At 51.1% G+C, this 23,303-nt stretch overlaps 1 protein-coding gene across 2 annotated transcripts in view; it reads left to right on the top strand.

Moving 5' to 3' along the window:
• Lrrc20 (leucine rich repeat containing 20) overlaps window positions 1-23,303 on the top strand; it is a 72,596-nt gene that overhangs the window by 10,802 nt on the left and 38,491 nt on the right. For both annotated transcript variants that reach the window (XM_047553039.1, XM_047553038.1), the window contains exon 3: window positions 22,515-22,664. In XM_047553039.1, the coding sequence (XP_047408995.1) occupies window positions 22,515-22,664 (150 nt within the window). The remainder of the gene's footprint in view (window positions 1-22,514; window positions 22,665-23,303) is intronic.

Raw genomic sequence — 23,303 nt, 5'->3', positions numbered from 1 at the left:
ATAAGGATCGAAGCAGTTCTGGTTAAAATGCCTATTCAGGAGCTCTGCTCCAGAGCTTTGAAAATGGAATCTCTCAGGGTGGGACTGGGTGGTCTTCCATTTAGCAAGCCTCCCGGATGACTCTCCTGGGCCTGGGATGCCCTCCTGTCCACAGGTTCTGTCTCCTTGGAGTCACCCAACTAAGGACAGAAAATGTTCGGAATAAAACTGGCCTGTACTGAACACGTACACACTTTGTTCCTGTCATTATTTCCTAAGCAAGTGTGATGCTCTCCGTAGCGTTTACAGCATATCAGGGACCATAAGCAATCTAGAGATTAAAGTCTATAGGAGGGCATGTGTAGATTATGTGCCGTTTTAATTAAGAGACGAGCATTCCTGGATTTTGGCATTTGTGGGAATCCTGGAACCAATTCCCTTTGCATACCAAGAGACAACTATTTATTTTATCATGGTATCGTTTATATAAACAAAATCTACCCTTTTAAGTGTGCAATTCTGTGACTTTTGACATATAAGCATGTACGCACCACCACAACATGGGTCAGAACCTTTCTAGCACCTCGGAAAATTCCCTTGTGCTCCTTTGCAAACAGATTTGCTCCTGTTCCCTGTACCTGAAAGTGACCAATCTTTTCCCCATCCCTCTGTTTTGCAAATGGAATCCTATAGTATGTAGCTCCTCACACCTGGCATATTGTACTTGGGCGTATTGTGTTTGGGTTGTATGAATCAATAGATTAGCCGCCTTCCTTCCCTCTCCTCCCTCCTCCCCGCCCCACCCCCGCCCCTTTCCAGTACTGGGGATTGAATCCAGTGTCACTTTACCACCAAGGTACCTCTCCAAACCCTTTTAGTTTATTTTGAGACAGGGTCTCACTAAGTTGCCCAGGCTTGGCCTCGCACTTGGGATGTCCCCACCTCAGCCTCCCTGGTGACTGGGACTGCAGGCCTGTGCCTGCACACCTGGCTTAGATTTAGATGGTTCCTTTTCGCTGAGTAGTAGTACGTTGTATGGATCACCATTATCTAGGTATTCATTCATCTGTTGGAGCCCATTTGGATCGTTTCCAGTTTTTTCACCTCATAAATAAAGCCTGTGAATGTTCACGTACAGGTTTTTGGGTGAAGCAAGTTCCGTTCCTCTTGGGCCAGCACGTGGGTAGGCTTGCTCAATGGCCTGTGAGAGTGTGCTGGGCTCGGGACCAGCCCCACTCACCTCCAGAGTTCCAGCGCCTTTGGGTCCGTCCTCTTCGGCACTCTGCTTTTTTCCCTTTTTTTTTTGTACTGAGGTTGGAACTCAGGAGTGCTTTACCACTGAGCCACATCCCCAGCCCTTTTTTATTTTTCTTTAGAGACAGGGGCTCACTGAGTTGTTTAGGGCCTCGCTAAGTTGCTGAGGCTGACCTTGAACCTGGCATTCTCTGACCTCCGCCTCCTGAGCTGCTGGGATTGCAGGGTGCCCCACCACCTCCCTTCAGCACTCCTTGTGGTTTTTAATTTCATTTAGGTGTATTGCAGCATCTCCTTGTGGCTTTAATTTACAGTTCTTTGATGAATAATGATGTTGAATATCTTTTCATGTGCCTCTTGGCCACGTGTCTGTCTTTGATAAAATGTCTATTCAAATCTTTTGGTCATTTTAAAGAATGGGTTTTCTTATTAAGTTGGAAGGTTCTTTATATATTCCGGAGGCAGGTTCTTTATCAGGTACGTGTTTTGATAGGAGGGTTTTCAGCCTCTGCCTTGCCTTTTGTTCTCTTAACAGTGTCTTTTGAAGAGCAGGTGTTTTTAATTTGGTGAAGTCCAATTTATCATTTTTTTCTTTTATAGAAGGTACTTTTGGTGTTGTATCTAGGGAATCTTCGCCTTACTCAAGGTTGCAGAGATTTCCTTCTAGCAGATCATCTGGGTTTTTGGGTATTGGGTAAACATATTTTTTTTAATTTTATTTTTAATTTTAATTTTTTAGTTGTAGATGGATACAATACCTTTATTTTATTTACTTTTACAAGGCGCTGAGGGTCGAACCCAGTGCCTCCACACGTGCTAGGCAAGCTCTGTACCGCGGAGCTGCAGCTCCAGCCCTTGGATAAACATTGAGATTCACAGGCCCCTCTCTAGAGCTCTGGAAGGTGGACTCTCGGGAGGGGGCGCCTGGAGATCTACGTTTGAACATGTACCTCCCGTGAGTCTTCCCTGCCCTGAGTTTTGAGATTTCCTGGCTTACTATTTACAGTTTGGAAATTTCTTGCCCTGGTAAATTCTGGGGGGCAGGGCTCTGGTTATGTGTGAGCGGATGTGAGAGAGAACATGTTCCTGAGGGTCAGCAGCTAGTCTGGGAGCCATGAAATACTGGCGTAGGGAGGCCAGGGCTAGTGAGCGGGAGTTGTGGTGTGTGGTCGTGTTCCCCACCCCTCCACCCACTCTGCTCTCTCCCAGGCTCACCTGGCACTTTAGCCAAGTGCTCTTGTCCTAGACTTGCCAGCAGGTGGCACCCTTTCACCATCCCAGCCGGCAACAGGAACCTGAGCCTTGACCAGGTGGGTGGTGGGTATGAGTGCCAGGTCCCCTCCCGCCAGCTCACTTCCTATATTTACACTTCAAGATGACCCCACAGGGACATGATCTTGCAGCCCGTTTTTTGGAACTAGGGTTCTCAGAAAGAGCAGCATTCAGGAAGCAGTGTAATACCTGATAACTGGATCATAACCGCCTTCTTAATTCAAAAACCCCCTTGTTGCTGGGCACCTGGGCAGGAGCCTGTAATCCCAGCAGCTCAGGAGGCTGAGGTGGGAGGGTCGTGAGTTCAAAGCCAGCCTCAGCAACTTAGCAAGGCACTAAGCACCTCAGCAAGACCTTGTCTCTAAATAAAATATTAAAAAGGGCTGGGGATGTGGCTCAGTGGTAAAGCGCCCCTGGGTTCAACCCCTGGTTCCAAAAATATAAATAAGCAAAAAGCCCCTTTTTAAAACACAGATTGAGCACCGCTGTGTTTGCTCAGCCCAGAGGACCTGCTTGCAGAGTGTCCAGTCTGGAGGGGGAAGCAGGCAGCTCAGTCTGTCTCTGTCTGTCTGTCTGTCTCTCACACACATACACTGAGGAAGGCAAGTAGCTGGGGGCTACAGCAGGAGCAGTTTTCCTGTCCTGTTGGGTGGTGGCCTGGGCTTGGTTGAGTCTCATTGGCCTGTAGTTCCAGAGCAAAGGAAGCTGTCACCTGTGAGGGTGGAGGGCGTGTGTTTGGCTGTAGCATCTCTGGACCTGGGCAGCCCTCAGGGTCAGTGGGTGCAGGAGGATGCTTAGCCACCTGCCTGTCTCCTACCCGTAGATGTTTTGTGGGTGCAGGGGAGCCATGGCCTCCCAGGGCACCCTCTGACACCAGGCCCCTCTCCTCCTCACTAGGGCTGAATTCTTGGCTCTGCCACCTTGCTCCCTGCCTCTCCTGGGGCAGCAGGCTGCGAGTTGGCCAGCAGGGAAGGAGGACAGAGGTACCCACTGCAGAGCCCCCGCTGCGTTCCCGAGGGGACAGCCTCTCCCCGCCCTGCTCCACGTGGTATGGTGTGAGGCGTGACTGGAAGCCTTCTGCCCAAATGCCCTCTTTAGACACAGTGTCTCTGGTTTGAGGGTCCTGGGAGGCCAAGAATGACCCTCCACATCCTGTGGCCTCAGAGAAGGCTTTTTTGTCTTGAGGGCTCAGCATGTATTTGAAAGACAGGCTTTGAATCCCTGGCTGTCGAGTGTTGGGCTGGACTGCTGTGTGCCTGTGGGCTGCTCAGCAGCCTCCCTGCCTTCCGCCCGCAGCTGCTGGTTGTCTGTCCATTGAGGCTGCGGCAGCACAGCACCATGGATCGGGTAGCTTCTGCACAGCAGAAATGTAATTCTCATGGTTCTGGAGGCTGGGAAGTCCAAGGCCAAGGTGCCAGCAGATTTGGTGTTTTGGTGAGGTCCCACGTCCAGCTGTGTCCTTGTGGTGTCCTCCCATGGTGGAACAGGGGAGGGACCTCTCTGAGGTCTGTTTTCTAAGGCTGCTAGAGCTGTGTTGAGGGTCCCTTAATGACCTACGCACCTCCCAAAGGCCACACCTCCAAAGGCCATCCTTTTACGAGTTAGGTTTCAACACGGGAATCTGGGGGAGCTCCATTCGGCCCATAGCTCCACTAGTACCCTCCTCCCCTAGTTGTGACGACCAGATTCGTCTCCAGACATTGCCAGTGGTCCCCTGGGGGCAAAGTTGCCCCAGCCGAGGGCCACAGCTCTGGGGGTCACACCTGCAAGGTGGTAGCACAGGCCTGGTGCCGGCGGCTCTGCAGGGCAGTGTTCGAGCCCAGTGGAGTTTGGTGAGCTGAAAGGAACGCACCTCTGTTTGTAGGAAGGGCTTTGACGCAGACGTCAGGAGCTGGGGTTCCAGACCTCAGGCTAACTCCCCACTGATGGGCCAGGTTCCCGTCTGTAAAATAAGGGACTCTAGCCCTGGCCTTCTGCAGTTGTCTCTGTGTTAGCCCTCATGGGCTTCCCCTTGCACAGAGTAAAGCCCAAGTTTGTACCACAAAGCCTCAGGCCTGCTGGCAGGGTGGCACATGCCTGTAATCTCAGGAACTCTGGAGGCTGAGTCAGGAGGATTGCAGGTTCGAAGCCAGCCTCAGCAACTTAGTGAGACTGTAAACAACCAGTGAGACCCTATCTCCAAATGAAAACTAAAAAGGACTGGGGATGTGGCTCAGTGTAAGCACCCCTGGGTTCAGTCCCCCGTACCGAAAAATAAATAAGTAAATAAATAAATAAATAAATGCCTCAGACCTTTGCCTGTGCTGTTCACTTTGCTGAGGATTCCTCCCTGTTCTTCCTGTGGCTGGGCCCTACTCAAATTCTAAGGCCTAGCCTAAAGGTTTATTTTTAAGCCAGCTCTCCCAGTCCTTCCATTCTAAGTGGGCTCCATCTAGTCATTTTCTTAAAAAAAAAAAAAAAAAAAAACTGTAAAACTTTGCATACATATAGGGAAGTCCATAAAGTAAAATAACAGTTCAGATATTCCTAAATTAAGCACTCACACTACTTACCATCCAGGCATAGACAAAGACCATTACCAGAAGCTCCTCCCACACCCCAGAGGTCACCAGGGTCCAGTGATGATGGACTTTCCCATCTTTGTTTTATTTAGCTTTACCATGTGTGTATGCACTTCTATATAGTTGTTTGCTTTGTTTTGACACGTCATGCACATGGTTTCAAAATGCATATAGCTACGATTTTGAGAAGCCTCCATGTGGTACTTGTAGCTGTAGTCTGCTCTTTTTCATGATCGTATAATATTCCACAGTGTACATGTACCCAGAAGTCAACTCGTGCCCCTGTACATGGACACGCAGTGCTGCAGTGACCCTCCTGGAACACGTGTGCATCCGAGCTCTGGGTGGGGGTGAGTGCCTCTAGGGCAAGCATCATTCAGGCTGGCCTGGGCTCTGGCTCCGATGTGTGGCATGGGGTGAGGGAGAGCTGGTGAGGTGGATGGCCAGTGGGTCTGCAGAGAGGAGGCCGGTACTGGCAGTGGCTGCAGAGCCAGTTAGTAAACACTTTTGGGGTGGGGGGGCTGTGAGCCTAACAGGTGAGCCAGTGCAGAGAAAGGAACGTAGGTGACACCTGGTGTGTGTGGAGGTATTATTCAGAGGCAAATAACCAGCTTGGAAGGGAAAATCAGGAGCTTTCAGGGAGCCAGCCGGCCTCACTGACAGCAGATCGCCCAGAGCCGCGGCCCGGCCCGTGAGGCAGAGGGGCGGGGCCTGGGAGGGGCCTGGGCGGGGCCTGGGCGGGGCCTGGCGCGATTAGCGGCTGCCTCCGCTGGGCACCTGTGGGGCTCTCACTGCTTCTGGAGTGGACACCAGAGCAGCCGATGTCAGCAAAAGTGTAGCCAAGTGCCACTCAGGGTGTTGGGGTACGCAGCCCACTGTTCAGCAGCGAGGAGAGGACTGGGCGGGGCTCTGGCAAACCGCCCCCCAGGCTGTGGTCTAGTCTTGCCTCTGTTCCCTGGTCAGTGTTAGGACTCAGCGGAAGCCGGTCTGGGTCCCATAGCCTCAGGTACAGGAGGAGCCATGGCGGGAAAGGGACAAGCTCATTGCTGGGCAGTACTCCTGGGAGGGAGGAAGAGCAGAACTCCTGGAGAGAGAGAATGCCGCTCAGTGGCAGAGCAGCTGCGTGGTGTGCACGAGGCCCGGCTTCAGTCAATCCCCAGCTGCCACAGTAACAAACAACAGAGGCGGGGAGCAGTGGGGGAGCCCAAGCCCGCTGTCCTGTGCCTCGGGTCTCCTGTGTCCTGCCATGCTGCTGGAGCAGAGGACCTGGGGTGCCTCTGTTGACTCAATGGACAAATTCCCTAGTCCCATGGGGACAAGCCCCTCAGTTCTCCCGCTTCGCATTCTTCCGTCCATGGAAATCGCTGCAGGTGTGAGAACTGGCCTGACCCCTGGTCGTCTCCAAGGGAGCCCTGTGGATGGTGGTGGTCCCTTCCCAGGGAGGAGCTTGAGACCTGGAGGGTACAGGGACGCGTGGAGCCCTGGAGAGATGGCCCGGTGGTTGGACAATCGTATTGGTCATGCGATACTTGCAGGGTAGAATGCAGACCAGGTCAGGGTGCTTCCTGCTTTTACCATCTTGAATCGTTTGCATAGAAGAGGTGACATTGCAATCGCACCTGAAAGGATGAATTTGGGGTAGGCTGGCAGCAGGGGATGGGTGTGGGAGGCAGTCTAGGTGAAGGGTCTGTGTGGCAGAGATGGCGGCCTGGGAAGGGAAGGCTCCTGTGGGGAGGAGCAGGGCAGTGACCCAGGAGGGTAGAACTGGGCCCACAGTGCCACCACAACTAGTTGGTGCAATGCAGTTCAACCTTGCACAAGGGTTGGGATCTAAAGAGGGTCTGGCTGGGCGCAGTGACGCACGCCTGTAATCCCAGTGCCTCGGGAGGCCGAGGCAGGAGGATCCCGAGTTCAAAGCCAGCCTCAGCAACTTAGTGAGGCCTTAAGCAACTCATCGAGACCCTGTCTCTAAACAAAATATAAGAGACCTGGGGGGGTGCTGGAGTTGTAGCTCAGTGGTAGAGCGCCTACCTAGCACATGCGAGGCACTGGGTTTGATTCCCAGCATCACATAGAAATAAATAAAGGTCTATCGACAACTGAAAAATATTTAAAATAAAATGCCAACACAGTCACTTAAAAAAAAAATCGAAGAGGCCTAGGGATGTGGCTCAGTGCTTAAGTGGCTCTGGGTTCAATCCCTGGTACCAAAAATAAGTAAAATAAAATAAAGAGGGCCTGAATAGTGGAAACTCACATAGAGTCAAAATGACCTCTGAGTAACACTAAGGGCTCACGTTTATTTCACACCCACCAAGGGCCAGGCTGTCCCAACTGCTCGCCATGCATCTCATTCCATCCTCACTGCAACCCTGAGATTTAATCATCAGTAAGCCTTTTGAAATAGCTGCTGTTGTTCCCATTTTACAGATGAGGAAACTGAGGCCCAGAAGGGCTAAGTGACTGCCCCAAGGCCATGTCTGCTAAGCAGGGGTGGCAAGGGGGTTGAAGCCAGGCACTCAAGGCAGCCAGATGAGGTGGCTGGTCTGTGGCTAGCAAACCCATGTCATAGAGAAATATGTGTCTTCCAGCCTGAAGTCACGCACGCCATCTGAATTCAGTAAATTAAATGAGTGCGTGAGCCGCTTCTGCTATCCCTGATCTGGGTGGTGATAGGAGTCCCTGGGGGTTTCTGAGGACAGTGACAGAATCCAGTGGGTGTAGTAAGGTCACTGCAGGACATAGGACAGACATGAAGCAGCTTTAGGGAACCCAGGGAACAAATGATTTGGTGCCTTTGTGAGGTGGGGCCGTGGAGGAGACCCAGGACGGCCGGCGGTGGGTGACTGGGCACCTGGGTGGCAGCATGCAGCATGCGGTTTGAAACCTGCCCTAGCTGCCCAGAAACAGAGTTGTCTGGGCCATGTGGGGTGGATAGGTGGAGTCCGGTGAGTTGGGGCCCCCAAGGGACACCTGTGAAGGCACATCGCAGGGGGCTGGACAGATGGCACGGTATTCTGGAATTGGAGACTTCTGCAGAAGAACCCCTGCCCAGTGGCTTGCCCCAGGTGTCACCAGCACTTGGAGCAACATTTTTGAAGGAAAAAAAACCCCAAACAAACCAATATTCTCTGATATTGCACGGATAGTTATGCAGCTTCATGAAGCGTGCTGGTAGAATGAAGATGCACTACTGCAGAGGGATAAGCAAAGAGACAACGCTGTTGCGTTAAAAGCTTGCATAGCTCAAGTGTGGAGTTCTTGCCTTGGGGAGGTGGTTTAACAAGGCCAAGGAGTTGATTAAAACCAAAATACTTACAGAAATGTAAACCTGGCTTTGGCTGATGAGGTGGCCGGGGACAGAAGTACAGTGCTGGAGGGGACTAGCAAAGCCAGCCATTCTGGCATCGAGCCTCCAGCAGCCCCCGAGCCGCGGATGTGGTCGCACATACACAATGAGTGATCTGTCAGGTGCTTTGGAGGTCAGGGAACCGCGGTTGCTTCTCAGGGGCAGGTGCTGCTGAAGATCATTCGCCTCACCATGAGAGTGAACTGAAGATCCTTTTAATTGACATCTGCTTGGGCTTGGTTGACTGCGTTTTGCTAAGATGCATATTTTTGTCATGTTCCAATTTATCCCCAAGATTCCTCATGTTGTCAAGCTTTCTCTGGCAATCATTCATTCGCCCTGTGCCGTCCTGTCTGTCTGCGTGCCGCCCTGCCAGGCCGGGGTGGCAGAGCGGGCGGGAGGGAGGGAGCTAATTACTGAGCGCGGGCAGGTGTCCCCTTAGGCTCTTAGACTTGCTGTTATTTCTGCCTGAATCCTCCTTCCCTCAGGTCTGGCCCTGCCCCGCGCTTCTACTCTTGTCTCAGCTAAATGTCGCTTCCCTCTCCAGAAGCCCTCCCTGACTGCCCTGGTCGGGTTTGTCCCCCCCTCGTTACCTGCTGACACCGTTTTGTGGCCCCTGGGCTGTCACCACACAGCGTTCTCCCGGGTACTCGGCTCTGTTGGCTGCAGTTCTTCCCGGCCAGAGCTCCTGGCAGGCCAGGCTGGGTCTGTCCTCAGACAGGGCAGGCAGGTGCCGGTGCCCAGGAAGTATTCGTCAGGTGAGTGGTACTGTCTGACTTTCCCAGCAGCCCTGGAGAGCTGGGAGTTCTGCATCTCTCAGAGCAGAGGACATTGAGGCTCCGCGACCCGCAGGGGTTTGCCTGGATGCTCGCAGCCAGCAGATCTTTTGCGGGAATCGGGACTTGGGTTTCACGCTCTCAAACCTGCAGCCCATCACAGTGGGACCTAATCTCTGCCCTCAAGGAACTCTCTGTCCTGCCAGGAAGAGCAGGACAGATGCATGAATAGCTGTCATGTTCATTTTGGTTGGGAAATAAAACATAACAAAAACCCTCCCATAAGCTACAGCAGGACCAGGGCCCTTAGACAGCTGGCAACAGTGCAGCTGGAGGCTTGGTTCCCTTCACTCGGGTTTCACAGGTAGGGGTTTGAGGCCCCAAGAGTGACCTGCCCAGCGACCTGATGAGTGAAGGGTAGCCGCAGCTCAGAATCTGGGTTCCTCCTCTCCAAGACAATATCCTCAAGAGGAAATCAAGCTCCACCTTCTCTTTATTTGCTGTGTGACTTTGAGCAAACTCTTAACCTCCCTGAGCCTTAATTTTCTTATCTGCAAAAGGGGATTGATAATAACTTCCTCCTTCAGAAGTGGTTGCCAGAGTACATAAGGTGACACTCAGTGTTGCCTGCTTTTATCCTGGAAGAAGATCCCAAGGTCTGGGTTGACCACATGGCCTCTGGTTGGACGAGCAGGGGTCCCTTCAGAGCAGTTGGTGGCCACACTGTTCCAGATCCCACGCTGACACCCGTGGTCGTCTCCCGGTCCTGGGATCTCAGGAGTGAGTGTGATGCCAGCTGTCCCCATGCTCCAGGGACGGCGGGTCTGAAGCCGAGTCTGTCTTGAGTTCTGAAGTAGAAGCAGCGGCTGCGCATCCCCTAGCAGCCTTTCTTGTTTGCCAAGCGGAGCGCAGACGTCTGCGGGCACCTTGCCAAGCCCCATGCAGGCGTTTCATCTCACGCTCAGAATGACCTTGTCAGCTGGATCGTCTTGTCCTCGGGGTTTTTTTTTTTTAAGTTGTACTCACATAACATAAAAATTCACATTTTAAAGTACAGAACTCAGCAGTTTTTAGAATACTCAAGGATTGTGTAGCATCACCATGGTCTAACTCTGACCGTTTCCATCACCCCCCAAAGAAACCCTTTGCTCGTTGGCATCATTCCCCATGCCCCCGCCCGCCCCGCCTGGTCGCCGCTTCCTGTCTCTGGATTCCCCTCTTCTGGACGGTTCATGTAAGTGGAATCAGACGGTGTCGGTCCTTTTATGACCTGCTTCTGTCACTTGACCCCGGATTCTCAAGGCTCAGCCGTTTTGTAGCCCGCGTAACGATGATGGGGAGATGGTATTCCATTGGATGGCGTTATGGCTTGGATACGAGGTGTCGCCCGGCACCCCAAGTTCCTGCGTCAGGTAATACAGGAATGTGCAGAGGTGAGGCGAGCAGAGTATGAGAGTTGTCACCTCCTGGCTGAATTGAGCCATCGGCTGGATTAAGAGTTTGAATGGACTAACGGGTGGTAACGGTAGGCAGGTGGGGTGTGGAGAAGTAGGTCACAGGGCGTGGCCTGGCCCGTGTCTGTCCCACTCCCTTCTCTCCCTGCTTCCCGGCTGCCGTGAGCTGAGCAGCGCGAGCCCTTCACCATGTCGTTGGGCCTCGTCCAGAGCAGTGGAGCTGGTTGACGTGGACTGAACCTCTGAAATCATGAGCCCCAAATAACCCTCTTTTCCTCTAAGTTGGTCTTCTCAGGCATTTTGGTCATAGCTATAAAAAGTCAGTGAACACAGGTGGGTACAGTCCGCGTTTTGTTAACTTATTCTTCCACGTTGGCATTTGGGTTGTTTCCAGCTTCAGGCTGTCGTGAGGAGCGGTCTGTGGACATTCACGCAGGTGTTGTGTGAACCCTCACCCTTTACTGAAGAGAACCCTAGCTGGCTTAGTAACTTGCCCAAGGTCCCATTGCAAGAGGGCTGGCCCAAGAAAACCCTCGGCGTGGCTCCTGAGGAGACCTTCCTTCTTGGGTCTCTGTGTCTCCCTGTGTTGTTAAAGCACCTGACTCGGTGTGGTGGCCCCTGGCCAGGAGCCCAAAACCCAGCTTGGTCTTGAGGCAGACACTCTGGAGTCACCTTTCCCAGAGAGGCTGGGGTTCTGCAGGAGCTGGGTGAGGGGCTGGGTGGGTGCATGCAGGGTGTCACCAGGGTCCTCCGAGCTCTGCCCTGGCGGGATCCCAGCTCTGTCACCCACGCCCCATCCACAGCAGTCTCCTTGGGCTCAGCCTCCCTTGGCATCGGGGGCGTGTGTTCTCTACTGACAGCTGGCTGCTGGGGACACGACCCCTTTCGACCGAGAGCTTCTGTAGGCAGGCGTAGTGCTCGTAGTAAGTCTCACATCACAGAAGTCCTGCAGGTGGGACGTGAAAGAGCAGAGCCTCCCACCCAGCGGCACAGTGTGGGCACAGGGTCTCCGCACATCCCAGGAGACGCCCCTTTTAGAAGTCCCCTTCTGCCCTCCTCTCCCTGACTACCCTTCAGGCACAAGATAGCTGCTGTGGTGGTGGAATTTTCTGGATTTCTACAGTCCTTAGTGAGCCTGTCCTCCCGGGTCCTTTTCTCTACAGGAAGACTGGTGGGAGCAGGTGGAATCACAGCATGGCAGAGCGTCCAGGCTGGTTGAGACCCCCAGGCATGCTGTGCAAAGCCTTGCTGTACAGGCGGCAGGACAGGCCCATGGAGTTGTTTCCCTGCGCCCCAGGGCTGATAGTGGAGGAGTCAGGATAAAAACTTAGGTCTCCTGAGTCCCAGCTCAAGGATGTGTCCACACTGAGACCCATGTGCACCTCTTTGAGAGGCAAGAGAAAAAGATCGAGGTCTCAACCAGGCCTGGTGGTGTCCACCTGTAGTCCCAGTGACTTGGGAAGCTGAGGCAGGAGGATCGCAAGTTTGAGGCCAGCCTCAGCAACTTAGTGAGGCCCTGCCTGAAAGTCGGTGGGGAAGCTCAAGGCTCCATGAGTAGGCCCAGAGTCCTCACACCAGGCAGAGAAGCCAGCTCTCGGCAGATGTGAGTTAATGTCATTGTCACCATTGGTCAGGGTGAAGTTGCCACAGAGAGAAGTGTTCCCTTTGTGCCAGTGTTTCTCACGCTGGGCATCTGAATCCCCTACAGGACAGGCTAAAACACAGATGCCTGGGTCCAACCCAGAGTCTCTGATTCTGTAGGTCTGAGGTGGGGCCAAGAATTTCCGGTTCTAGTAAGTTCTTGGGTGACCTGGATCCTGTGGATCCAGGATGTCCACTCTGAGGACCACTGCACTGAACCCTCCCTGGCTCCTTGGCGTAGTCCTTGAACCTGCTTGGTAGAAATACAGACTCCTTCTGGGCATGGTGTCGCACCCCCATAATCCCAGTGGCTTGGGCGGCTGAGGAGGAGGATCCTGAGTTCAAAGCCAGCCCTAGCAACTTAGTGAGGCCCTAAGCAACTCAGTGAGACCCTGTCTCTAAATAAAATACAAAAAAGGGCTGCGGGTGTGGCTCCGTGGTTAAGCATGCCTGGGTTCAATTCCTCCTACCAAAAAAGACCTAGGCATCTGAATGTGCACATTAGCAGGAAACCCATGTTAGTTCGAGAGGTGGTGACGTTGGGTAGCGGCCACCCCGGCTGCCCGTTAGGATCACCTTGGGAAGCTCTAAAACCTGCGATTCCCGAGATCCAGACCCTGCTAACTGAGTCCGCATCTCCGGGAGGGACGCGTTGACAGCAGGGTTCGCTGGTCCCAGGGCTTCCAGGGCTGGCCAGGTCTGAGCGGCGTGTCAGAATGGCAGCCACCAGGATCTTGGGAAGATGGGCTGCAACCTGACCTTTGATGGAGACGTGAACCGAGGGCGGTCAGTGGCACCCTGGCAGGTCTCCCACGAGCTCTTCCAGTTCTAAGCCCTCCCTTCCACGTGGCTCCGTGGTAGCTGCCACGCCTCGTGGTTCCTGGGATTCCATTCTCAAGAGGAAGACCGATCCCCGCTTGTTGCAAGCAGCACACCATCCCAGGCGAGGGTCCCGTGTCCTAGGAAGCCGTGTAGCACCGCGGTTAGGGGCACGCGCTGAGGCCCAGCTCGGCCTCACACCAGCCAAGGCCAGCAGCCTGTGTCTCGCGTCACTGTAAGACAGGAGCAGCGACGCCTGTACCTGTCTCCTGGGGTCACCAGGAGTCCGTGAGTTGGTGCGCTATGGTGCTGAGAGCAGGGGCTTGCGGATGGCCAGCCCTTTGTAATGTCTGGTATTATTTCATGAAGTGGGTGACCTTGAATAAGTCATGTGACTTTGAGTAAATTGGGTGACTTCTCTCTAACTCAGCTTCCTGTCTGTTAAGTGGGGATGCGCATAGTAGTGACCTCATGAGTGTTTTCCCGGAGTCAAGGAAGTAAAAGGTCCGATGCTCAGCGCGGTTTCTGGCATCAGTGGGCAGGGGCTGCAGGTGGGCACAGGAGGACCCTCTTCTGGCTGAGCCGGAGTCTGAGCAGGTCCTACCTCTCGGCTGGAACTTCTGGAATGATATGATTGAAGGTTCTGGGATCTTTTCTTTCTTGATTTTTGGTGCAGGGTTTTGAACCCAGAGGCACTTAACCCCTGAGCCACATCCCCAGCCCTCTTTTGTATTTTATTTAGAGACGGGTCTCACTGAGTTGCTTAGGGCCTCCCTAAGTAGCTGAGGCTGGCCTTGAACTTTTTTTTTTTAGTTGTCAGTGGACCTTCATTTTATTTATATGAAGTGCTGAGAATCAAACCCAGTGCCTCACACATGCTAGGCCAGCACTCTACCACTGAGCCACAACCCCAGCCCTGGCCTTGAACTTAAGATCCTCCTGCCTTAGCCTCCGGAGCCGCCGAGATGACAGGCGTGTGCCTGGCTCTGGGATGTTTTTGCCTAACGAAAAGTCCAGGTGTTCCGTGGGTGCCGGCAGCTGGGGCTGGGGAAAGGGGGAGTTGTTTAGACGTATAGAGGTCCATTTTTCCAGGTGCAGAAGTTTTGCCGGTTGGCTGTACAGCTTGGCTATACTTTACAATACTGAGCAGTATGCTTACAAATGGTTAAGAAGGTAATTTTTTAAAAAATAGAATTAATTTTTTTAGAGCAGTTTTAGGTTCCCAGCAAAACCGAAAGTATGGAGTTCCCCTAGCCCTACCCCCGACATCGCAGCTATCTCTGTGTTCAACACTGACCAGTAATGAACCACTGGGCACATCCTTACCACCCAGGAGCCATGGTGTACATTGAGGGTCACTCTAGTGTTGTGCATTCTATAGTTTTGGGCAAATATGTAATGACATGTGTCTACCATGTCAGTATCATGGAGTATTTTCACTGCCTCCAAAACTCTCCTCTGCCTATTCACCCCTCTTTCCCCGCAACCCCTAGCAAGCTTGATAGGATTCTAAATCTTTGTCATATATCTTATCACAGTTAAAAAGAAAGTTTGGCTGGTGTGGTGATCGGTGACTGGGGAGGCTGAGGGAGGAGGATTGCACATTTGAGGCCAGCCTCAGCAACTTAGTGAGACCCTGTCTTAAAAAAAAAAAAAAAAGGGCTGGGGATGTAGCTCAGCAGGTAAGTGCCCCTGGGTTCAATCCCTGGTACAAAAAGAAAAAAAAGAAGACTAAAGTAAAAGAAAGAGAAAGAGAGGGGGTGGGGGGGGAGAGAGAGAGAGAGAAAGAGAAAGAAAGAAAGAAAGAAAGAAAAAGAGAGAAAGAAAGAAAGAAAGAAAGAAAGAAAGAAAGAAAGAAAGAAAGAAAGAAGAAAGAAAGAAAGAAAGAAAGAAAGAAAGAAAGAAGAAAGACAGTGATAATACCCTCCACCCTGGTGGGGGAGGCGAGGGCAGGCACACCCCACGGGATCGGGGAGGGCACCAGGGCTGGCGACGGTGGCAGGTGGCTGCTGTGGCTTGAATATGGTTTAAGTGTCTCCCCCAAAGGTTCATTGCTGAAGGCTTGACCCCAGGGTGGTGGGAACTTTAAGAGCTGGGTCTAGTGGAAGGTCCCTGGGTCATTGGTGGCGAGTCCCTGGGAAGGGATTAAGGGTGCTCGTGAGTTAGTTCTAGCAGAAGGGTTGTTACACTCACAGCAAGTCCGGCCTCTCCCTGGCCGCTCTGGCTTCCTGTCAGGAGAGCCTGTATTTCCTATCAGCCCCACAGGCTCTCCTGCTACCGTCTTGCCATCCACTGTGAGGCCCTCCCAGGGCCAGTGCCATTGGTCTCCAAGACTGCAAGCTGAGTGAACCTCTGTCCTTTATAAAGTACCCAGCTTTAGACAATTCATTATAGTAACAGAAACTAGACTAATACCATGACAGTTATCAATATAGTTTATGAAAGAAGTCCCTAACAGTTAAAACCATTCTGTTGAAGCAACTGTGAACTACCCATCTTCAGTGTTCAAGTGGAGGCAGGGACTATCCGGTCTCAGATTGCAGGCTTCATTACTCAGTATTTCTCAGGTTTGCATGTTGATAAGAATCTCCTGTGGATACATATTAATGCCACAGATTCCTTGTCACGTCCCCGGATCACCCACTGACTCTCTGGGTGAGAAGCCAAGAACCAGCCTCTCCAGAGGGATTTCTTTCTATTTTTTTTTTTCTTTTCTTTTCTTTTCTTTCTTTCTTTCTCTTTCTTTCTTTCTTTCTTTCTTTCTCTCTCTCTCTCTCTCTCTCTCTCTCTCTCTCTCTCTCTCTCTCTCTTTCTTTCTTTCTTTCCTTCTTTCTTTCTTTCTTTCTCTCTTTCTCTCTTTCCTTTCTTTCTGTATTAGAGATTGAACCCAGGGGCACTCAACCTCTGAGCCGCATCCCCATCCCTTTTTCATATGTTAATTAGAGGCAGGGTCTTGCTGAGTTGCCTAGGGCCTCACTAAGTTGCTGAGGCTGGGCTTGAACTTGTGATCCTCCTGCGGCAGCCTCCTGAGCTGCTGGGATGACAGCGTGTACCACCATGCCCAGCCCTGGAGGATTTTTACTGGAAGTTTGGGAAACGAGATAACTGATCTCCTCCTAATCCTAAGATTCCATGCAAAAAAAATCTGTGATGGATGTGGTCACACTGGCCACAGATTTCTTGCTGTAACCCTGAAAACCTTTTTTTCTTGAATGCGTCACAAGCCCATGCACCCATCGGCCCCTCAGCTCCCAGCCCTGTGTCTTGTTGGCAGGGGCTCCGTGACCCTCTGCTTTCTGAGTTGGGCCCTGCCACCAGGCCCACCTCCCAGCAGGGACTGGCAGGGGTCGGAGTTTGTCAAGTCTGACTTCCAGCTGGATGTTCTGCTCACTGCCTGAACCGCGCTTGCTCTGGCTGGGTTCTCCCCACTGTTCCTTGTCACCAGACACGCATTAGAATTAATGAGATAGCCATTCATAAAAGACCCCTGCATTGTGAATAAAAGGCTTCTTGAGTAACACAAAGTACTGTTCTGATGAGAGGCCTGGGGCGTGCAGTTGGGCCTTCTTGCAATGGTGTGATCATGAGGATAACGATGCTCCCTGTTCACAGGGCGCCTTCTCCAGGGATCTCTCCCTTCTGCACTGCAGCCGAGCACCAGCAGCAGGAGGTGTGGGGACAGGCGCTGGAGTCCAGCTGCCAGCCAGTGCTGGTGGAGGAGCCCCGCGTTCCCCTAGATTCCTGCCTGCTCTCCGGCCCCCACGGGGGTCTGTGACATGCACCTCCAAGGTAGCCCAGAGGTTCTGGTGCCAGGAGCCTCCCTCTGGAGTCCTCCAGGGTAAGGCTGAGGCTCTGGGAAGGTAGCAGGCAGAGGCGGAAGGTGGAGGTTCCCAGGAGAAAGTCCTCTGGGCCCTGCCTGTGCCGTGGTCCTCCCGGCTGGCTTCACTCTCTCGTCCCTCAGTCTGAACTTAGGGTAACCCTCAATGTCCCTGTTTGCCCAGGCCTGAGGAAGGGTTCCTCAGGAGATGGGATTCTCAGCGCTCAAATTAGGGGAGCCCTGAGCAAGCTACCCTGCTGGTCACCTGACTAGAACCTTTGGTCTGGAATCTTTGCATTTGGATTCTTTGGTCTCCTCCTAGCAGAATGGCCTTGGATGATCCACCTGTCCGCAGGGACTTACTGCACTTGCCTTCTGTGAGGTTAGCTGGCAGGCTGGGGACTGAAAGGAATCACTACATGAGAAGTGCCCGGACGCCATAAGTCATGCTGTGCTTGAGTTGGATGGGACCTTTGAGGTCATGGTGGCTTTGAGTCCTTACCTGGCTTTACCTTTGGTTGTGAGCATGTCCTCTCCTCACTTTGGAGGCTGGGGGCCCCCTTTACAGCTCTTCAGCGGTGTCCAGGGCTAGAGCGTGCCCTTTCCTAGTGTCTGCCCCGGCCAAGGCGGGGTCCCCGTCTTTCAGGGGCCTGCCTTTCTGTTTTTCCTGTTGACGAGGAACAAGCTTGCCCTCCATTTTGCCTTGAATCTGCCAGGTTGCTTTTTCCAGTGCGAGTTCCTTTTCTGATGGATATATTGTTCTATTTTAAAAGAACCTCTCTCTAAGCGTACTTGATAAGTGGCTTACATAAATATGTAGGGGTATCCTATTTAAATAAAATAAACAGCAGGACTACAAATAGTAACAAATTGCTCAAGTCCTCTGAATTAACGCTGCTGATGTGGAGGTCGCTTTCATTTGTCTCTTTCCCAGGCAGGCATGCTTGTTTACCTAGTTGGAACTGTAGTGTGCGTATAATTTTTATACTTTGCTTTTAAAAAAATTCTTGAACTTGGAGCTGGGGTGTGGCTCAGTGGTAGAGCGCTTGCCTGGCACATGGATGGCACTGGCTTCGATCCTCAGCACCACATAAAAATAAATAAATAAAAAAGGTATTGTGTCCATCTACACCTAAAAAAATATTTTTTAAAAAAGGAAGAAAAATAGACACACCAGCAAGATTGTCCACTGGAAGAGTAAAAATGGTAATTAACTATGAAATATAATCAGTCTCATTACTGAAATCATTGCTAATTAAAGCAAGGGATGTCATTTCCCTGATCATTTTAGCAGAGGTTTTTTTTTTAATGATCCTATTACTCGTTGAACAGGTCATATGTAAATTGGCATAAATATTCTAAGAAGCTGTTTGGCAGTACATATCAGAAGTTATATATTTATTTACTAATTATGTTTTTTCCTTATGAGTATCTTATGTCCTTTCGATATCTTGATCAGTTTTCTTCAATTATATCAAGCATTTCAACAATAAAGGTAACTCATATATCCTATCTACAGATGCTTTTTCATCATCTCTAGCTCACTTGTGTTTTTTTGAAGTGAGTTCTTGCTCTGTTGTCCTGGCTGGCCTCAAACTCTTGGCTTCCAGAGATCCTCCTGCCTCAGCCTCCAGAGCAGCTGGGCCTTCAAGTGTGCACCGCTGCACCTGTCTTATTTTACTTTTTTAAGTGTCCAAGGTAGGTCCCCCTCCCCCAGTTTGTTTCTTACTGTCTTCCTTGGCAGTTCTTTTATGGTTCCTAGGTTTGAAAAGTCATTGTCACTTAAGAGGTTGTATAAATGTTTGAGTCTATGTACTTCTGATTATTTTTGATTGAATTTTTAAAAATACTTATAATTCTAGGATTTCTTTTGATTCTTAGATTGAGTTTCTCTCTTTTTTGTTTTCCAAAAACTGTTAAGTGGTTATTCTGACATCAGTTAATGAATCCTTACCTTCCCCAAGTTATTTGTGAGGCCCCCTGTAACATTTTTTTCCTTTACATTTTGAGACAGGGCTCACTAAGATACTGAGTCTGGCCTGTGACCTTGTAATATTGGTCTTGCTTATTTTCCTAGTTGAGTTTTTAAATCATTTAGTCATTTTTTTAAAATTGAGGTATTCAGGTAGGAATTATATGAAATAAACTATAAACCGCTTTTCACTTTTTTTTGGTACTGGAGGATGAACCCATGGGTGCTTTACCACTGAGCACATCCCCAACACTTTTTATTTTTTATTTTGAAACAGGGTCTTGCTAAGTTGCTGAGGCTGACTTTGAACTTGCAATCCTCCTTCTTTGGCTCCTAAGCCACTGGAATTATAGAGGTGCATCACCTTGCCTGGTTAAACTGATTTCTTAAAGGCAACATCATTTCAATATTGTGGCTTGTCATCAATGAATGTATTTTATACCTTCACATACAAATGTATTTTAAAAGTATTTTTGTGAATTTTTCTCTTTTTCTTCATATTGGTCAGTCATGTTTCCTATTTCGATCATCTCTTTGCGCTTTATGCTGTTGTTATCTGAAATAGGATATTTTAAGAACTTTATGACAACACAGGGATATTACTGTCTTGCCTCTTTATTTTGATTGACATCTTTACTGGGCTCGCTTTAATCAGGTAGTTTGTCAAGTGACTGCTTTGCACTTCTGATACAGTCATGCGGTCATTTCATAGGCACATAATCATTGTTGTGTCTGTTTCCAGTGTCTGTGCTTTCCATTCACCAGCCAGAACGTTCGAGAACATATTCAGGGATACTGGTGATTGATGACATCCTTATTTTTATAGGGAAGCTTCTGCTTCTGCTTTGCTTCTGGCACGTGTGATGAGAGCCATCTGCTCCTACTCAGAAGCACTTGTATAATTCACAACAGCCACAGTAAAAACTCCCTTCTGGCCCTTTGCGCATCAGACACAAAAGCACAAGAGGGTTTATTGTTGGAAAGTATTGCTCTTTCTAGAATCCCCAGCTTGCCCCAAACTCTGCGCCTGCAGTGCTGGTCCACTTCCAGCCCAGCCCTTGATCTCTCTTCTGAAGTCTGACTTTTAGAGATTCGTTCTTCCCTGGAAGGACTTGGTGCTCTTTCCTGCCAACCCCACTTCCTGACATAAGAGCTGGTGCCTGACATTGCACAGCTGCAGGGCTGAGGTTACCTACTGCCGCCCTGGACCAGAAGGGGTGCTGCCCACACTTCTCAGCAGTTGCCCAGAAGGGGAGGCCGGAGGATCCTCAGCGGTTTGAACTGTTGCCCTTCCCCCAGCTCTCCTCTTTCTGTTGTCTAACTACCTCAGCGAGGTCACCAGCACCCCGCTCGGCTCCAGCCTGCTGGACTTCTGGCATTGTGCGCTGGGGTCTTCCCAGACCAGTGGGAGAACATGCAAAATTAAGTTTAGTGCGTGCAAGTCGAGGAGGTCTCGTTTGCATTCTCTGAAACCCCCGGGCTGGAGCACCACAGCGCTGAGGGCAGGCAGAGAAGGCTTCCCGGAGGGGCTGACCTTTGAACTGGGACTTGGAGCAAACGTAGAAATTCTGTGGAGCAGGAGGGAGAGGGCTTCAACTGTGATTCCCATATACTTTTTTTTATTATTGCTGCTAGAAATAGGATCTTTAAAACTATATTTTATTGCTAAAATATGGGAATATTACTGAATTTTGCATATTTGCTTTGGGACAATCTGCAAAGGCCCAGAGGCCTGGGAGAGTCTGGCCTCTTTGGGGGAAAAGATAAGAATTGCTTGGGGCTGGGGGTGGGGCTCAGTGGTAGAGCACTTGCCTGGCTCCTGGGAGGCACTGGGTTCCATCCTCAGCACCACATAAAATGAATGAATAAAATAGAGGTATTGTGTCCATCTACAACTAAAATATTTTTTTAAAAAAATTGTTGAGTGAGAGGGGCAGTGCTGCCAGTCAGTGAGGGGCCCTGAGGTCCAGGAGTGGGGAGCCAACATGCGTGGTCCAGGAGGGCTTCTAGAAGTGCTGGCCTTGAAGCGCAGAGAGGATTTGGATAGAGTGGGAGGGAGGGGAGGCGAGGGGTGACCTAGGCGGCACTGTGGCAGTGTCCCTGCCGGGCACTTCATTATTTGACTGCATTTACTCTCCCCAATAGCCCTGCCAGGCAGATGACGATACCCCCATTTTACAGATGAGGAAACCAAGGCTTAGGGAACTGAAGTGACTTGTATGAGCTGGACAGCCTGATGTCTGAGCCTCCATGCCTTGGGGTCTCCCTACTGCTATATGCATGTATATAAATATGCATGTGTGTATATATTTATTGGCTTCATTGAGATGTAATTCACATACAATTTCTGCCTTTAAAGGGTACCAATTTTCTAAAACTATTTTTAGTTGTAGATGGACACAATAACTTTTTTATTTCTGTATGGTGCTGAGGATCAAACCCAGTGCCTCACACGTATTAGGCACGCGCTCTACCATGGAGCCACAGTCCCAGCCCCATGACAATGTTTGTATATTCAGTATTCACAGAGCAGGATATTCACAGCAAGTATTACTACAATCTAATTTGAGAACATTCCATTACCTCCTCAAAGAACCCCACCACCACTTAGTCACCACCTCCAGAGCCCCCTCCCCTGCAGCCCCAGGCAATACTAACTTACTTTTTTTAAAAAAAGTTTTTAGTTGTAGATGGACACGATACTTTTGTTTTATTTATTCATTTTTATGTGGTGCTGAGTATCGAACCCAGTGCCTCCCACGTGCTGGGCGAGTGGTCTACCACTGAGCCCCAGCCCCAGCCCCCTAATCTGCTTTCTGTTCGTGGATTTGCCTGCTCTGGACATCATGTATAAAAGGGAAGCATGTAACCCATGGGCTTTACCATGGATTTCCGGGGCTTGGCATGTTTCCCATGGTCTGTTCACGTTCAAGCGTGCCTTGGCACTTACGTCTTTTCATTGCTGAATAATATTCCTTAACATGGATCCATCCCATTTTGTGGGTCCATCCTGCAGTTGATGGTCCTTGGGTTGTTTTCACTTCAGGCTCCTGTGAGTGGTGCTGGTGTGAACACCTGCCTGTTGTGTGTTTTGGTGTGGACATGTGTCTTCATTTCGCTTCACACGTAGGAGTGTGTTTGACCCTCAGGGTGGCTTCCCTCTGGCTACTTATCCAGGGCCTGCATTCAACCTGACAGGACTGGAAGAAGAGCAGACCGCAGAGTCTGTGCATTTTTAAAGCAGGCTGGGGTGAAGTGGTCCTAGGATAGCTGCTGAGTCTTTGATGGTGCCTAAGGATCTTGGTCCTTCAGGGCCTGAAGGACGTGGCTGTGAATGCTGGTTGTCACTGTGCCAGCAGGTTCTGCCTTCAGTGTGTTCCAGCTTGTAGTCTGTGGTAGTAGAGACGGTGCTAGGCTTAATCCCGAGGTCGCTTGTGAAGGAGGGACAGGTGTGAGTCGAGGCTGCTGAGGGCTCCTGGGGAGGAGGGCGGGATCTGAAGCCTGGTTCGGGGGAGACAGGCGGGAGCGTGGAGGCTGGGAGGAGAGTGGGTTTGGGGTCCGTGTAGGTCTGGGGCAGCCGCGGTGCGTAACTCTGGTTTGTCTTTCTCCGTTGGCTGCAGACCTGGCCGAATGCAAGCTGGTTTCCTTCCCCATTGGCATCTACAAGGTCCTGCGGAATGTCTCTGAGCAGATCCAGCTCATCACCCTGGCTAACAACGAGCTCAAGTCCCTCACCAGCAAGTTCATGACCACGTTCAGTCAGCTCCGAGGTAGGTCCCAGACAGCTCGGGCAGGAGGATGTGGCTGACGCTCTTCCTTTAGACTCTGACCCTGTCTGGGCAATGTCACTAGAGCTGACCCCCGTCACCAGGCACCCATGGAGTCATTCCCAGGGGAAGGCGTTCAGGCTGGGCCCGTGTCCTCCCTGAAGCTGGAAATCTCCAGGTCAGCTTCTGTGCCTAGCAGGCCAAGGGCCTGGGTCCTGGATGGATCCCTTGTTCTGAACAGACCGACATGGCGTTTGAGTTCGCGGCCAGGAGAGTCCATCTCAGGAGGCTGGGCTGAGCCGCGTCTCCCCTGCAGTCAGCATCGTTCTCCCGTGCTGCTGTCTCGGTCCGGGAGTGGTGCATGCCAGGTGCGTTGGCGGTATTTCCCTGAGCACATGCAGGACGGTTGGATGTAGGCACCTCGGTGGGAGAGAAGCAGGATGGGCATCGTGGATTTTTTTGAAACGACTCCTCTGGTTGGATGAGCATTGTGCGCCAGCTACCGTGGTGCCCACTCCGTCTCTAGACAAGTCCCTCCATCCTTTTGTTACCTGTGTGCATAGCTGCAGCCTGTGTGTTGCAAACCGGCAGTGCAGAGGTGCAGAGGGACGGGACACAGCAGAGGCGGTCCTGGGACTCCCT

This window comes from Sciurus carolinensis, chromosome 5, assembly GCF_902686445.1.
Source record: "Sciurus carolinensis chromosome 5, mSciCar1.2, whole genome shotgun sequence".
Taxonomy (NCBI): domain Eukaryota; kingdom Metazoa; phylum Chordata; class Mammalia; order Rodentia; family Sciuridae; genus Sciurus; species Sciurus carolinensis.
Note: the sequence above shows the minus strand (reverse complement) of the source record. Positions and strands in the feature narration are given on the sequence as shown.